The sequence below is a fragment of the Pyrgilauda ruficollis genome, unplaced genomic scaffold (assembly GCF_017590135.1).
Source record: "Pyrgilauda ruficollis isolate IOZ18807 unplaced genomic scaffold, ASM1759013v1 scaffold23, whole genome shotgun sequence".
Classification (NCBI taxonomy): Eukaryota; Metazoa; Chordata; class Aves; order Passeriformes; family Passeridae; genus Pyrgilauda; species Pyrgilauda ruficollis.
The window spans coordinates 5,840,709-5,856,945 of record NW_024522539.1 but is presented as its reverse complement, the minus strand read 5'-3'; the positions used below and the strand labels follow the sequence as shown (position 1 = coordinate 5,856,945).

Genomic DNA, 16,237 nt, shown 5'->3' with positions numbered 1-16,237 from the left:
TAAGGAGAAAAAAAAACCAAAAAACCAACAACTCTGAGAGCTATGAAATTAAGAACAAGTTAAAGACTGAAGCTGCTTCTCTGCCTTAGCTTAAGAATGAAGAGAAAGCTAAGAGTGAGTCAACGGGAATGTGTCAGCCCTGTGGAAACTGCTGGCAGGCAGCTACCAGCAGACAGACAGTCTCTCAGACCCTTCTTCTACTTCCAGTTTTGATTCTCCTCCCCCTTGAAACCCACACAAGAATCCTGCACCTTTTGAGTTCAACAAACATGAGAAAAGCTATTTTGGTATTACAGAGCTCGGAGTGATACAACACATTGCAATGGTACTCACCGAGGCCATTATATCTCACAAAATTTACTTCTTGTTTTGGTGACCTGGCTCACAGACAGGGTGTTTCTTACCCTTCAGTTATTTCACCAGGAGCTGCTGCAGCTCTGGATTTCTGGACTGTCTCTCCCTGTTCAAAATTTCCTTTCAAATTTCCCCCATGTCTCCCACACTTTCCAGACCACCAGTTGTTAAATGCAAAGCAAAATGCATGTCCAACTATACAGCTGCTATGGTGATGGCATGCAAACTTTTGCAATAAATCCACCACACAAATACTGGAGCTCGCAGCACACCGGTTCCTGCAAGAGAATTCCCCCAGATCTCCCCAAGAGTTTCCTGATGCTCAGAGGCCTCCACTGGCCACAGCAAGCTGTGGTTGGGATTTTTGCCTTGTGTGGACAGTGATGAGGTCATTCCGTCTTCTGCTGGTTTATTTGCCAGATGATGATTTGAGGATTTTTATTACTGGGTTGGGTTTTTTCCCAGTGGGGAAAAAAGCTGCTCTAGCAGAGAGACAAGAGATGAGGCTGCTGTCTTGCAATTAATGTTTCACTTCCCTGCTTTGCACTGATTTCCTTCACTACCACATGCAATCTGCTTGGCCTCAGTTACCCTCCCTACCCTGCAGAGCTGGGAAGAAAAAAATGCATTGAGATTATGGCAATCTCAGCTGCTACAGGAATAAGGACTTGCTGAAAAGCTCAGTTCATGACCAACACAAGGAGGACCAGCATCTGTGACCTAAGAGGACATATCCCTCCCCAACAGTACAAACTCAGCAGCCAACAACAGTTAACCACAGCAACAGAGATGGTATCATATCTCTACTTCCTTCCCTGCTCAGACTTTTGATGCTTTCTTAACACCCAAACTCCAGTGACCAAGCTTTTGCACTGAGATCCCCACTGGAGCAGTGCCAGTGCCATTACACCTCCAGCTGCCACCTTAACGCTGTGTCTGATACAGCAGTGCTTGAAATTGTACTGTAGAACTACACAGTGCCTCTGGTACTGAGGAAAACTGCTTCCATTAGGGAGAATTTCAACCAGATTAATTAGAAATAGAAGAACTGTAACAGTGACAGTAAAGCCAACAGTTAAATGAGGTTCTGATAGCTTTTCACTGAGACAAACAAAAGCTTGCTTGGATGATGTAACGTGGTGTGTCCTTAGGCTGGCAAAAGAGGTACTGAAAGCACACAAAACATCAACTCCTGGCTAATTCTTGAATTTCAGTAGCTAATTTTGGCACTTCAAGTTATGACTGATCAGCTCAGATGAGAATCTGTTTCTTACAAGAGGAAATTACCTTCCTTAAATTAACACAGCCAACAGCAGAGCAGGATAAATAATCCATCCCATTCTTCAGGGCAAGTGCATAAATAAAGGTAAGTAGTCTGTAGTTTATACAAGTGATGAATCTGTATTTATCCACATCTTCAGGTAAAATAAAGCTGCTCCCATAAATTTACAATCAGAAGTCCTTTCTTTTACTCTGTACAGAAATAAAAGCTCACATTTGAACAGTAGGATATATATACTGTTATATATATATTCAGTGTTTAAGGCTGATGATAAAAAAGCATAGGAAAGAAGCAGATTGCTCTAGTAATTACATAAGATGCAGCAGTACTTTAATTCTGCAGTGATAAGCTTTTATTTAGGTAAAGTCTTTCAGGATACAGAGAATTTTCACATACAATGAAAATTTATGGGGTATTTTGACAGCTTATATTTCCATTTCATTTTCTCTAGTTTTTCACCTAAAACAACTTGATGTTGTTAAGATTTCTTTTTAAATGTGATTTTATTTGAAAGCTTTGCTAAAAGATTCTGATTAATTTTGGCAGCAAATGCAATGAAATAATTTGTCTGTCTTTTACACTTCTGTACATCAAGAAACCCACTGAAAAACTCAAGAAACAAAAATTACAAATGTGGGCTTGGTTTTACTTCAGCTTGAACAGAATTACATCACCCTTTTCACCCCATCTGCTGACGGACTTCATCTGAAGTCTCCTGGCGATCACATGAAATTTTGAGGACTTGGGGAAAGAATGAGGGAAGAGCCTTGGAGTCCAGAAGGGATGGAGAAGAGCTTCAAGGAAGGCAGAAAGTCTCCTGAATGAATCAGCCCTTCCTTACTGCACCTGAGCTGTCCCCAGGAGCTGCTGTACTCACAGGGATGTGCAACACTCCTTGCGTCACAGGAACAAATGAAAGATGCTCGTAGCTGCAAATAAAAGTTGAGATTTTGGCTAAAAGCTGCTTGCAGGAGTTTCCTTGCAGAGCATTTGCTAAGTGCCCCGGGCTGGGTGTTTGAACAAGGGCTGGTCTCACACACACTGTGTGTTGTTCATGGCTAATCCCTCCGAGGTCAAATAACGCTCTGAGTCACCACAGCCATCGCCAAGGCAACTGGGGAACATACAGAGTAAACACATGATTACAGATTCACTGTGCGTCCAGGGAGGAGGAGGAGGAGGAAGAGCTGCACTGAAGTAAGTCATGCTTCCACTGAAATCAGTGTAGTCAGTGCTGAAACAACACTGGACAAATGCATGGGTGTCAGCAGAGGGGATGAAAAATATTAGGCTTTTCCCCTATCATGCTTTGCCTTTCCCCAACAACCTCTTCATCACTGAAGTATTTTTTTTTCTTTGGCAGTCTCACCAAAATGAGGTATAATGAAGGTGTTATCCACATGGCTATTTTACATCTGAGATGTCACCTCTTCCTTGCACCCAGGACAGTGCAGGAATGAGACTACCTTCCTGAAAGGTCCCTTAAAACTCTGTCTGAAACAAGCTGTATTTTGGGACAGCACCCATCCTGGTCCAGCTTCACATGCCACAAGATCACACTGGGTAAAAAAAAAAAAAAAAAACACCAACAAAACAATCCATTATGGCTAAAAGAACAATTGAGAGAAATTCCCTCTTTTCCTTTTGAATCATGAACGGTGTCAGATTTCCCACTAACAGCACCAAAAGGAGCTGCAGGGAGCCCTCCCCAGTGACTCAGTCACATCTGGGGCTGGCAGGACAGGCAGTGCCCAGAGCATCACTCTGGTCCCACCTGGCAGCCACCACCCTGGGCACATCCAGCACTGCTGCAAGGGCAGCAGTGATGGGAAAGAGTTGTTCCTGCCCGGAAATCCCATCCAGCAGGCTGGCTCCCACATGGGCTGGAGGGAACACTGAAGCTTTTCAGTTCCTTTCTTGGCTCAGCAGCCACAGCCCCGAGGGAGAGGTGAAGTCATTTCAAGCAGGGCTGGCAGAGCCCCACACCCACCACACAAAAGCAGGGAAGGAGTCACCCCCTCTTGCTCTTCTGGGAGAAAATAAGCACTAATCTAATTGATTGCACGGGGCTCCAGTCACCAGTAGCCATAAAAAGGCTTCTCTTCCCAAGCCAAGTGAACAACATGAACAGCACAAAAAGAGGAGGAAATGAAAAAAAAACTGAGTGGCCGACTTTTAGCTACTCATTCCCAAGAGAAAACAACTCCAAATTTTACTCCACGTGCATCTCTCACAAAACAATACTTAGGAGGTAGATGAAATAAAGACAAACCCAAGAAAAACACTTGATGGCCTGAGTTACACTGTGTGTAGTGAAAATGTCAGGCGTTTTTCTCACACTGGTAGCAATGTGCTGCATAGCAACAAGTCAGAATGAAAGGTTAATGGTGAGGACTGCAGCCTGGAACACGCTCATTCCCACGGTCCTGAAGTCACCAAAGAGAAATGCTGATTGGTTTTGTTTTGTTGGTGGCACAAAGGATAAAAACAGAGGTGGGCTTTCATGTGGAAACCCACCTCAACTGAACCAGCCATGGAGAGATGGCACTGAGCAGCACATCACCTGTACTGCAAGAGCTCCAGAAATGATTTGTGAGCTCTGAACTGAACAGGATAAGGGGAAAGGGTTGTATTTCACCAGGAAGACAGCAATGAACCTCATTGAGTCAAGCAGATGGTAAGTGTAGCTAAGACTTACTGTGCCGTTTACCATTTGGGCAATAGCATCTGTAACTTTACAAGTCTATCTTCCACCATCTTTGCTGCATTTAAAAGACTTTTATTATGTGCATGTGTAACTGTGAGTTTTCTACAATAGCATCTCAAAGTTACATATTAAATAAGTGCAATCTCAAAGTCATATAATTCTAGTGAAATCAAGTAAGAGGTTTTTGAAAGGCAAAAGCAGTCATCCAAACCACATGTTCTATTCATTGTGAATGTGTAAATGAGGAAAAAGACAACCAAGCAAACAGCATTACCTTCCAGTCCACTTGTAGTAACCAAATTTCACACACTGATACATTGATATGCAAAGAAAGACAATTGTTTACCAGGAGAAATTGTCTCCAGACTCCCAGGATTAATCTTTCTCGTGCTTGTGCAGTGTTGGACAGTTGATCCAGTGAAGACCAAATAAAAAACTACATCATCTTCAACTTTATCTTCCTCAGTCAGCTGCACTGTAATAACAGAGTCACCCTGGAAAAAAGGACAAGAAACAAGATCAGGTTTACGTGATCAAGAACTACATAATCTAAAAGGAAATTACTCTTCCTACAAGGTTCACACTCTCCATTCATACACTCCTTTCATAGGACTGAGTGCCCATCCTAATTTTCAGGTATCTAAGTCAACCTCAGTATCAACGCCAGCCAACATCTAGGAAATATGCTGAATGCAACCCTAGGAAGAGACATGCAGAAATCTCCAGGGTATTTTCAAAATAACAACTTAATATGGTGAAATCACACCAAGTCTGACAAAGATGTGCACACTCCACACAGGGGTTTTTGTACACACACACACACACAAATATATATAGACATATATAACAGAATATATACATATATATCAGAATATAGACATACATAACAGAAATGAGATACTGGCCAAAATTGCCTCTGCCCTCAGAAATTTGAAAAAATGCTCTAATTCTTGCTTGAGCACTCACATTTCCCCTGTCCAAGCTAGCACTGCAACCAGAGATCCAACTTGATCACTGAACATATCTCTCATCTACAATCCACAAATACACAAAGATTCCAAAGTTTCATATCAACTGAGATTTTTTTCCACCTTCCTTACAAAGAAACACTGTGGTGGCACAGACAGTGGTAGCTCTTCTCATTCATCTATAAGCTCATGCAAATACAGCAGTTCTTCAAACCTTGAGAAAAAACCTCTCATAATCTGTTGGTTGAACTCTCCTGCTTAGTATTATGGAGGGTTTAGTTCAGTATTTCAGCATATTTTATCATTTAGCTCATCTTTGCTCTCAGGGAAAATTATATTTATAAAGGGTACACATGGTTATCACAGTTAACCCAGAAAAGGGTACAGTAAATACACCTGAAATTCCTACATCTGCATGGGAAATATGAACCCAAAAGGGGCAATATGAACCAATTTCAGTGTTCCATGGGGAAGGAAAAGCAAGGAAAGAGGATGGCTTACAGTTACTTCAGAACTAAGTGAAGTGTTTTCATTTGATGAAGATATCGTAATAAACTCATTTAGGTAGGAAAAGACCTCCAAGAGCATCAGGTTAACCCAGCACTGTCAAGCCATAACTAAACCATGTCCCTAAGTGCCACATCTACACATCTTTTAAATGCCACTGGGGTCTCCCCACACTTTGTTTATTAGCCTGAAAAAAATTATATAAACTACAAGGTACTGAGAACAACAGTCTGTGATGTGACCTTCTGTCCCTTGTCCATGGAGATCAGAACCAGGTGGATGCCCCAGTTTCACAGAGCAGCTGTGGCTGCCAGCTCTCTGCCACCACCCCACTGAGCATATGGTTACAGCTGCAAATCTGGAAAAGATTTTATTATTATTATTATTATTATTGTTACTGTTATTGCAGATTATGTAATTCTGATTAGCATATTCAAGAGAATACACATCATTTCCTTTAAAACCTCCCCCTGAAGATCACTGAGTTCATCCCTTCTCTTTGTCAAATACAACCATTATAGAAAATTCCCAGACTTCCAGGCCCTCCCGTACATCCGTCCCACCTTAGCATCACTTCCCACGCTCTGCCTCGTGTCTCCCTCTTCTCTCCCTCAGCTCCTTTCACGTTTCCTCCTCCAAGGTGATGTCCAGTTCTCCCTTGATCCAGCCCATCTGGCACCTCTTGCCAGGGGCAGGACTGCGCCTTGTTTTATACAAACTAGATTTTGCAGGGCAAGTTCACGACCAGCCACTGGTCTTAAAATCAAATATGTGGGTCAATGCTGTGACACAGGAAAGAAAACCACAAATTCAAAGAAACTCCTCAACCTAATGGAGCAGAGAGTGTATTTTGTATTTTCAGAGGTTGTAGAGTTACAAATGTAAATTTTAGGAAGGTCTCACGCAATATCAGACCAGACTTCCAGCTGGGGAGGAAGGAACCATGTAGCAAAAGTCTATCTTGTATAGAGTCAGTGTTAAAATAAAAACAGGTGCAAAAAGAAATAAATCAAGCTTCAAATTCAAGCATGACCAGTTCACATGCTGAGTTGAAAACTAAATATTCAATTTCAAGCAAATGGATCCAGATTTGAGCTGATGTTCAAAAAACCAAAAGCTTGAGTTTTAACCTACACAAATCCTTTGTGCTTTGTTTTTTCATATGTCTTTGTTCAAACCATTTCTCCCTTAAGGCATGAACATACAAAGTACTTAAACAGATTTAAAATACAGGTGACACTTCAGAACACACTGAGTGTTCAACACAGTATTTGTTAAAAGAGATTTTTCTTTTATTTAACTCAGAAATCAAGTACAGTTAGTCTAATTTTTGTGAAATCAAAGCAAATTGACATAGAGTTTTTGTCAGAGAAGGCACCTGTCTATCCATGCAAACTACTCACATTCATAGGAAAAGCAATTTAATTTGCATCAATATTGCAAATGACAATTTGTATATTTACTTATTCACAGAAAACCTAGAAAATACATGTAAGAAACCTCAACACCAGAGGTTCCACATAAACTGAAATCAAAGCTGAAACTTAAACACATAGCTGAACTTTTTTAGATACCTGACCTAATTCTGAAGGTGGAAGATGGTCAGACCAGTGACCTCCAGCAGATCTTTCCAAACCACTTGCTCCACTCCCTAGATTTTAATTCACTTAATTTCAGTTATTGTTTAAGTCTAGGGAGAGCACAAATTATCATCAGCTGGAATCAATTTAAAAGGTTCTTCAGCTGTATCTAAGCAGCATTTCATGGTGGGTGGGAGCACCACCCTGCTCCCACCTCTTCTGGAGGATCCTTCAGCCAAGACTGTGGAACACTGAGCATCTTATTTGGTGGATTCTTTACTTTAATTTTTAAGTTGTCTCCATATACCTTTGGTAATACTGATAATGTGCCATTTAATTGCTGCGTGCTTCAGTTTCCCTGCAGGTATCACCTGAGCTAACTCGGTCACTGTGCCTGGTACAGGTCACTGTGCTGATGTGATCCCAGAAACAGAAAACCCTCCTTTTTTCTTCAACACACCTCTGTACCTCCCAGTTACTGACAATTTCATTGTTCACTGCCAATTTTAATTTGATTTTTAAGTTATTTAAGCAATGTATTTATTTGGAAAGGAAATAATGCACAGAACAAAACCCCTCTCTTTCCAAGATTTTTGGACTTAAAGAAAATCAGTTACAAATGCAGCCAAATTCCTCCAACCCACATAGAAGACTTTCCAACAGCCCTATTGCATTCAGCCTCCAAAAACATTTTAATTGAAGTATGTTTACCTTTATTCATTTAATATTGTCCAAAAAATGTCATCTGTTCAGGATCACTGCCACACAAGGTGGTTATTATAACCCTCCTTTCATCCCAAACGGCTAGAAATGGGAGGCCAGCCTGCCAATATCCCTTTGGTGAAAGTACAGACAGATCAAAGCCATTCTCTGGAATGCTCCAACAAATAAGAATAATTTAATTTCAAAACTAGTTTGGATCGACTAATATTTACTTGGCTTAAAGCCCATTGGAAATGAAAACATTCCATCTTGGTCCATTCATGAAAGAGGCCACCCTGTCCCTTGTCTGGATCTGAAAAATCCCTAGTCTCAGATGTAATGGGATGTGAAGAAGGTGGATGGGGCTCTTTCCTCATATTCCCTTCTCCAAACCACAGGGAGAAAGCAAGTCTGCCTCACCATGGGACAGGTGCACTGGAAAAGCCAACCCTGACTTTGAGCTTTAAACTAGAAAAGAACACAGAAACGGATTTTAGAGTGGACCATCTCTGAAGTTTTGGCAGCAGAAATACAATTATCTCTAAAAAGGCCCAAATGCTGTCATTAGAACTAAACCCAAAACTATCTGGACAAGGCACCTGTTTGTCAGCATGATTTGCTGGCATTAGCACAACTCCACCTTCTTAGGTAGTAGTCTCTCCAGCAGATGTGGATGGCGTGTAAGAAAAGTACAAACACTCCAAGTAAGGTTGTTAAAATGGACTACTTACCTTCAAAGGCTTTTTTTTTTTTCTTTAATAGATAACCTCAGCAATATTTCGAAGTGGAAATGAAGTGAACAAAATCTTTAAGCTCAAAAATATCAAGACCACTTATGTTATCACCTCAAAAATACTATCTATCTTCCAAAAAGAAAAAATGGTTGTAAGCATATAAAGACATCTTTCTTTTCCACTTCAGGCTCTGGAAATCTGTCTGATTTGGGGGAATTGGTCATATTTGGGACGATGAAAACAGCTCTCGCAAATACAGAACTCCAGACCTCAAGATGAAATCCATGAGTTTAGTTGGCCATAGGGAAGGTTCCCCAAGGGATATCAGCTCTACCAGAAACAGGTACGCTTGTCAACAATGGACTGAAAAAGGGGAAAAATTATTCTTAACATGCTGGCTAACAAATTTTAACATTTCTGAAAACAAAAACAACAAAAAACCCAAACAAAAAAACCCCAAACAAAACAAAAAAACCCCACCACATACCAAAAAAAAACCCCCAAAAAACCCAAAAAGGCAAGCTGTATTTTTGTAGCTGAAGCGTTTCATTTCTAAGCTGGTTTTTCCCCCATGGTTCATAATGGGAATTTTAAAGAACATTACTTAAGCCACTAACCACCCACTGATCTCCACACACAGAATCTAAAAATACTTATGAAAATTAAGTGTGCATTAGATGGCACTACTGCAGCACTCAATTGTTACTTCAACAATTTTCATAAGAAAACACCATCAACCAGTTATCATTAATTTATTCTACCCCAAAAAAGAAAAATGCAAAAATTGCTGCTGACCATTGACAGCAAACTGTGGCTGTTTTCCCACAGAGCACAAATCTACAGAATGGAAAGTCCATGGGTTAGATGGGTTGGAGATTCACATGAAGGAAAGAAAGCTTTTCTCCCTAAGTATTTCCTTCTAAGAGTTGTTGTAGATTTTGAGATTATGATGCTTTATTAAAGGGGCTGGATTAGATGAGTAAAGGTAACCTGCCATTGTAACAAGTTCTGTTTTGTTTCCGCTATTCATGACATGAATCAGGCCCTGGTTGAGTCATTGCTTTATTGCAATTTTGCTTCTTCCCCTTTGGGAAGCCCTAAACTGCTCCCAGGAAAGCTTCACCATACCCAGTACAGCACAATATCACAGCTGTGGTTTCTTCTTCCTCCTCCTCCTGCAGTTCAGGCTCATTGCTACCTTTATTAATTAATTTTTAGATGGAGTTGGACTCACTGTTACCCCAGTTACTGCTTGACACAGAGTACCCAGGATCAGGCTGGAATTCGAGCAGGAGGCAAGTCCTTTCACATCCCTGTGTTTTGAGTTTCCCCATCAATTAAATGGGAATCATGGTCCAAACACTGAGTACTTTTTCATCCAAATGGCTTTTAGGAACAGCTGGCTTTTCAATCACATGACGTTTTCTTTGGAAAGGGTGCAGTACTGACAGTAATTAAGCTAGACAAAATCAAAGCAAAAGCTGAGAAAATTCCATCTCAAACTGAAAACTGCAGAGGGGTCTGAAAGCAGCTGGAACATGGAAAAGGGAACTGCAAGGCATCTTTACAAAATGTAGCAGAAACCATCAAATAAGGAAAAAAGTACAATATAATTGTTTAGATGCTCGATGATCCATTACCATCTAACTCTGTCAGTACACAACAAGATCAGCAGCTAAACTTTTGCTCCCAGACAGTTCCCATATCTCAGCTGAGTACTCTGGAAGATCCCTCCCATCTAAGGTTACTTTGGGTTGGTGCAAACTTGTGCTTCAGCCCTCAGAGAATGACATCTGGAAAGGACACATGGACATCCCCATGCAGAACAAAACCATGTGCAGCCACACAGGCTCCTGACTGCAAAAGGAAATGGGGGTTTGGGCAACTATTTTTAGAGCAAACATGACAGTGCTCTCATCTACTGGAATAACCCTTTGATTGAGAAAGGCTTAGATCCCAGTTTTTCCAGGTCTGAGTAAGTGTTCCAGCCAGTCAGCTGTGACACAGCACTATCACTGCTGGCTCCAAAAACCACAGGATGCTCTTCTTCCACGGCAAGAAAATAACCTACATCCACCAAACTCTTCCAGGCTGCTATTCCCAGGTTAACAGATTAACAGCTCACACGTGAGGGGCAGAATCTGGGGATGGGTCCTACCTCCAAAATACCCAGCTGAGTCCCCTTCCCTCTCTGAGTTTGTCAGTGGATCTCAAATGCCTCAGCCTGGAACACCCAACCCCTTTTCCAGATGTGGCCATTTAGCCTGCAAGCTCCCAGCACATGTGGATGAAAAGGGAAAAAGGAAAAGGAAGGGACCATGGGAGGAGGTCAGAGGTATCTGTTACAGCAAGACAACAGCAATCTTTACAGATATCCTCATTTTCACCACTATGGATTGACTCAGAGGAGCACTTAGGGGGTGGAAAAAAAAAAGTCACATCAAACACAGTTCATTCTGCAGAACCCTAGGCCCCAGGAACAAAGGCAGGGCTGTGAAATGTGTCTGAACATGAGCAGCTCTAGAAATCCCCCCTCACCTGGAGATATCCCCCATGATAAAGGCAGTGACCTGGGTCAGGAACAGGGAGAAAGATGGATGTCATTGGGGTGGAGTGTTGCAACCTCCTGCAGATAAAACCTTCAGGGAAAGACTCCAGAAATAAATAGAATGGCAAGTTGCCAAGTTCTGGGGCAGATTGTGTCCTTTTTCATAGTCAATGACTTCAAACTCCTTGATCTTAAAGCATGAAGCAAAGAAGTTTTCCTAATTAAAAAAAAAAAAAAATCCCCACACAAAAGAAGACAACAAGAATGACTCCAGTGGTTTAAATAAAATAAATATTTTTTTTTTTAAAAATCAACCTCCAGACCTAACCTTATTTCCTTTTTAAATTAACAGCAGTGCTATTATTTCTACCAGTGAAAGGTTTCAGGTTAACAGCACAGATACTGAGCACCTCTGTGATGAGAAAGCCAGACTTTGCAAAGCACTCTCTCATTCTTTGGAAAATACAATCACAGACCATTCTGTCTTGCCCACAGGCCACCAAAAGAACAGAATGAGAGCAGACATTTTTCTGCCAGCCCACAGAGCAAATTAAGGTGCTACCTTCCATATTTCATTAATATTGCACTGAGCCAAGTGATCTCCTCTTCCAATACTAGCCACAAAGTCAAGACTTGAAACAGACACAGAGACAAAATAACTTTCTACTCTCCACCACTTTCATTCCTCAAAGGTGAAAAAGAACTTGGTCCAAAAATAAGATTAGCTTAGCACACTGATGGATAAAATGTTGACACAAGTACAGAGTCAAAAGACCATTTATTCAAGACTCTTAGGGCAAAAAAGAATTTGTGGGAAAACAAGGACATTTATGATAAACAGCCCTGAGCTATTGCCTCCAGGTCCAAGCTGGCTCTCATGCATCCACCCTGAGTGCAACCTGCACTAAAAAACATGGACACCCTCAACTTGCCTGTCTGCAGAGCTGACATTGTTAGGGCTGATTTATTAACACCATCTCACAGCCTCAGCCACAGCCCAAGCCAGTCCAGGTGTCTAATCCTGCAGCAGGATTTGCTTGCAAAGAGATAAAAGGTCTGAGGAGGGCAAGGTGTGGATTTTCTACTCTGAACCAGTGCGAGCAGCACAAACTCCTGTGGAAATGGGTATGCTCCAAGAAATCCATTATTAGAGGCCCACATCCTTTGACAAAGCATGTCTCTGTCAGCCCCCAAATCAATCATCTCCAAGATGAGTCTTTATTGAGTGTCAAGATGCTATTATAACCATTACACACATATTAATCCATGCAGCTCAAAGGAGATCTCTACAGACTGCCGGCAGAAATCCATCAAAGTAACAGGATCTCGTTAGTGCTGAAAGAGACACATGATTTATCTTCATGCAGAGATCTTCCTGACATGCCACTCTGCTAGCCAGAGCCAGGCAGGTTATTAGATTGGGCTGTTAATAGCTGATGTAGCTGTACCACTGCCTTAGCACAGGGCTCCACGTGCTCTGCAGCACTCAGAGCATGCAGAGTGCATCAGCTCAGTGCCAGCCTGTGCTGCACACACACAGCCCTCGCAAAACCACACAGCCAAGGTCATTTCTAACAATTTCTGGCATGCACAAAAACATGGTAAAATTAACAGTACAATTAGCAGCAAAATCATACTTAAGGAGAAAAACAGAAAGGATAAGAAGAGTGCCATTCACCCTTTTGTACTAAATGTAAACACCCAGGGAAAAACTGCAATGGGGACATTATTGTTTTGGTGGATTTGGCAGTATAGTAAAGAAAATATTCATTTAATTTTCATTTATTCAGGCAGTTTAGTGTTAGCCAGGCTATCCAGTTAAAGAATTGTGTACTTTCTGGCCTGAATAAGCAAGTATTGACAGTAACCCCAAGCCCCTTCCACCACAAACCCTGTACAGCTCTGGTATAGAGAAGGAGGTGTAGATGTACACAAAACCAGGAATACATTGGGGTTAACCTTTAAATTATGCAAGTCTCTGTGTAATGTCATAATGAACATAAAGACAGTACAAAAGAAAGGGGGACATTTCTTTGCTACAGAATGTCGCCTCCAGTACCATCCAGTTTCTACAACAAGTACTGATCTTACTTTAGGGCTTTTTTTCTGAAATTCTGGAAACTACTTCAATCAGTTCCTAGAAAAACACACCCAAATTGATGTCAATGTCTTGCTCTGGCCTCATCCTAAAGCCTCTTCTGTTCTTCATTACATTTACGAGAACCAAACCAGGTAATTTTATAACCAGCTGCTTGAGTGATTGATAGTATTTCCTACTAATTGCCCATCTAGCAATAACAACAAAATTGCAGTGCTTAGGAGCAATAGAAGGCAGCCTGAATGTGTGCAGTGACTAAGAGAAATCCAGCTACTCTCTTGGCACCAGAAGGATGGAGAGAGTCACAATTCCTGGAAGATAAAGTACATATGATGACATATTATTAGAAGCAATCTTCTACCACTGGAGTATTTTCACAAATAGCCTTGGGGTGTCTTAAAGAAAACCAAAAGGAAAAAAAAATCAGGTTTGAACACTAAGATCCAAAAGCAGAAGAGAGCTTAAGGATGGCTTTTTCCTGGTACTTCAGCCTCCTCTACAGTACAGCAAAACCTTCAGAGAGACAGAGCTCAGTGTGTTCCAGAGCACTCATTTTCCTGCCAGTTGCAAAATATCCTCACCAGTCTTTAAATTTTTCACAGCTACAGTACTTAGAGCTACTGCAATGACTGAGGCACTTTTTAAAGTGACATTTTTGCCAGTAGAGAAAAGAAACCATTATAATCATTACCTTTCTGATGAAGTAACCCTCCCCAACCACAACTGCAGACAGGTGAAATTTTGTAATGTTTAAAAGAAACACTCTGAAACATCAATAAAAACACAGGCAGCCCTGAAAATGTGTCCTGCGACAGAACTGCCACTTGATGGCACTGCACAGCATCGAGCTACAGTGATTCACAATTATTTTATTTTCCACTTAAGCACAATATGGAATTGCTTTACTGAGGCAGGCAGAGGATGAGCACTTGCAGGGAGACCACATCCAACACAGCCTTAGGAAGCAATGGGAAGCACTGCAGGCAGAGTGCAGGGGATTTGGGAGGCTATGTGAAATTTTGGCTTCATGAAATCAACATTTTCACAAGCACTGCTCTCACATCAGCTTTGCTGTCAGAACTGCCTCTACCTGAACCAAATGACTGTCAGCACTTTGTTACAGGAAATGCAGCAGGGGCACGTATCCTGAGGAATGACATGGGAATATGTTTGTTCATTCTAAAGGTAACACAAGAATACATCCCACAGTGGAACAGGAGTTAGAGTATTTTCATTCTCCTAAACCCAAATGAAGATCTCCATTGCTTACTCCTCCTGACAGGAGAGGAGGCAACACTGTCAGTGATGCTGGGGATGGGACACCATCTCTTGTGTCTGTCCAGGTACTCCCAGCTCATCAGCTACCACAAGAAATAATGAATCCCAAACACAGAGCCCAAGACATATACATAATTTCACTCAATTTTAATATAACTCTTAGTGTGAGAATATAAGGATTCCTTCTGCAGTTTGAGAAAACAGGAGGAAGCAATCTAACAGCTCCCCAAAAGCAGATCATTGTCTCTGCTTTCCCACCCCTACCAGCTGTACCAGCTCTGGCATCTTCTGCAAGTCATATTAAAGTTCACACATAATGCTGCAAAGTACTGGGGAGTTAAGGGCAGAATTTCAGAGAAGTACTCCAGACTTCAAGCCAGACTGTTTATTGTTTACCAGCACTTTCACACCCACAAAACAGGATCACAGAAGGAAAGTTCAAATAGATAATGAGAGGAGGAGGGCTTTGAACCCATATCCAGCACTTTTAGTTTCAGACAATATGGAAGAAAGGTTGAGAAAAGGCCTCTGAGCAACAAAGTAAGCAACAGCTTCTCCTGGAGGAAGATGCTGCTGATGGTCTGGCAGCCTCATCCGACTTCTCCAGACAAAGCTGCCTTCAGTAAACGCACCAAAGTGACCATTTCACCAACAGCCCTGTGCTAACGTCACATAGATCTCGTGAGCTAGAGAATGTCTCTCTTAAGAGGAGCAAAACAAGCAATCAGCCCCATAATAACCAGACTGAGCAAAGTCTGCACCGAGATGTGACAGATCCCAGAAGCAGCAGGGAGCTTGCCCGGGGACGGTGCTGAGCTCAGGTGGCAGCTGCCAGACACCCATTTCCACAGAAGGGATGGCTTCTTGCATGATGCAGACCAGAGTTTGGGAAGTGGAGGATGAAAAGAATCTAAATCAAAGATCTGAGTGACAAAATCTTAAAATATGAGGTCAAGCACAGTTTAGTGAGGAAAGTATTTTGCCTGGAGAATTAAAGCAGAGCCAGACAAGCTGCAATATACTCCTCTCAAAAAAATCAGTTTATTCAGGCGCCCCAGCTGACTTTCTTAAAACCAAACAAGCAGCAGGTTCTTCCACAAGTAATGCAAGCAAATATTTTATTTGTAAAAGGTGCTCAGAGGCTTCCACTCATTCATTACTCAAAGACATTTTGGAGGCAAGGCAGAAAGCTAGTTTGTCATTAAGAAGAAATCAAGTACTCAACAAATAAAAGACAAGAGGTTTATCAGATCCTCTCACCACAGAGCTGAACTAAACATCAAGGCTGGCTGTCCTCTTGCCTAAGGACCTTGAGAGAAACAAAAACAGGGCTTCTGTACAGTGACTTTCGTGAGAAATTCCCACATCAAAAGCATGTGTGGTATGTTCTCCTTTTTCTGCTGGACTGACCTCAGATATTCAGGCATCTCAGCGGCCTTTGTCACCATAGATGCTACTAAGCAAACAAATTCTGCTTTA

At 41.6% G+C, this 16,237-nt stretch overlaps 1 protein-coding gene across 1 annotated transcript in view; it reads right to left on the bottom strand.

Moving 5' to 3' along the window:
* The window catches only part of AKAP13 (A-kinase anchoring protein 13), a 206,565-nt gene that overhangs the window by 126,457 nt on the left and 63,871 nt on the right, over positions 1–16,237 (bottom strand). Inside the window, exon 5 of the mRNA XM_041468849.1 lies at positions 4,690–4,837. Coding sequence (XP_041324783.1) covers positions 4,690–4,837 — 148 coding nt within the window. The remainder of the gene's footprint in view (positions 1–4,689; positions 4,838–16,237) is intronic.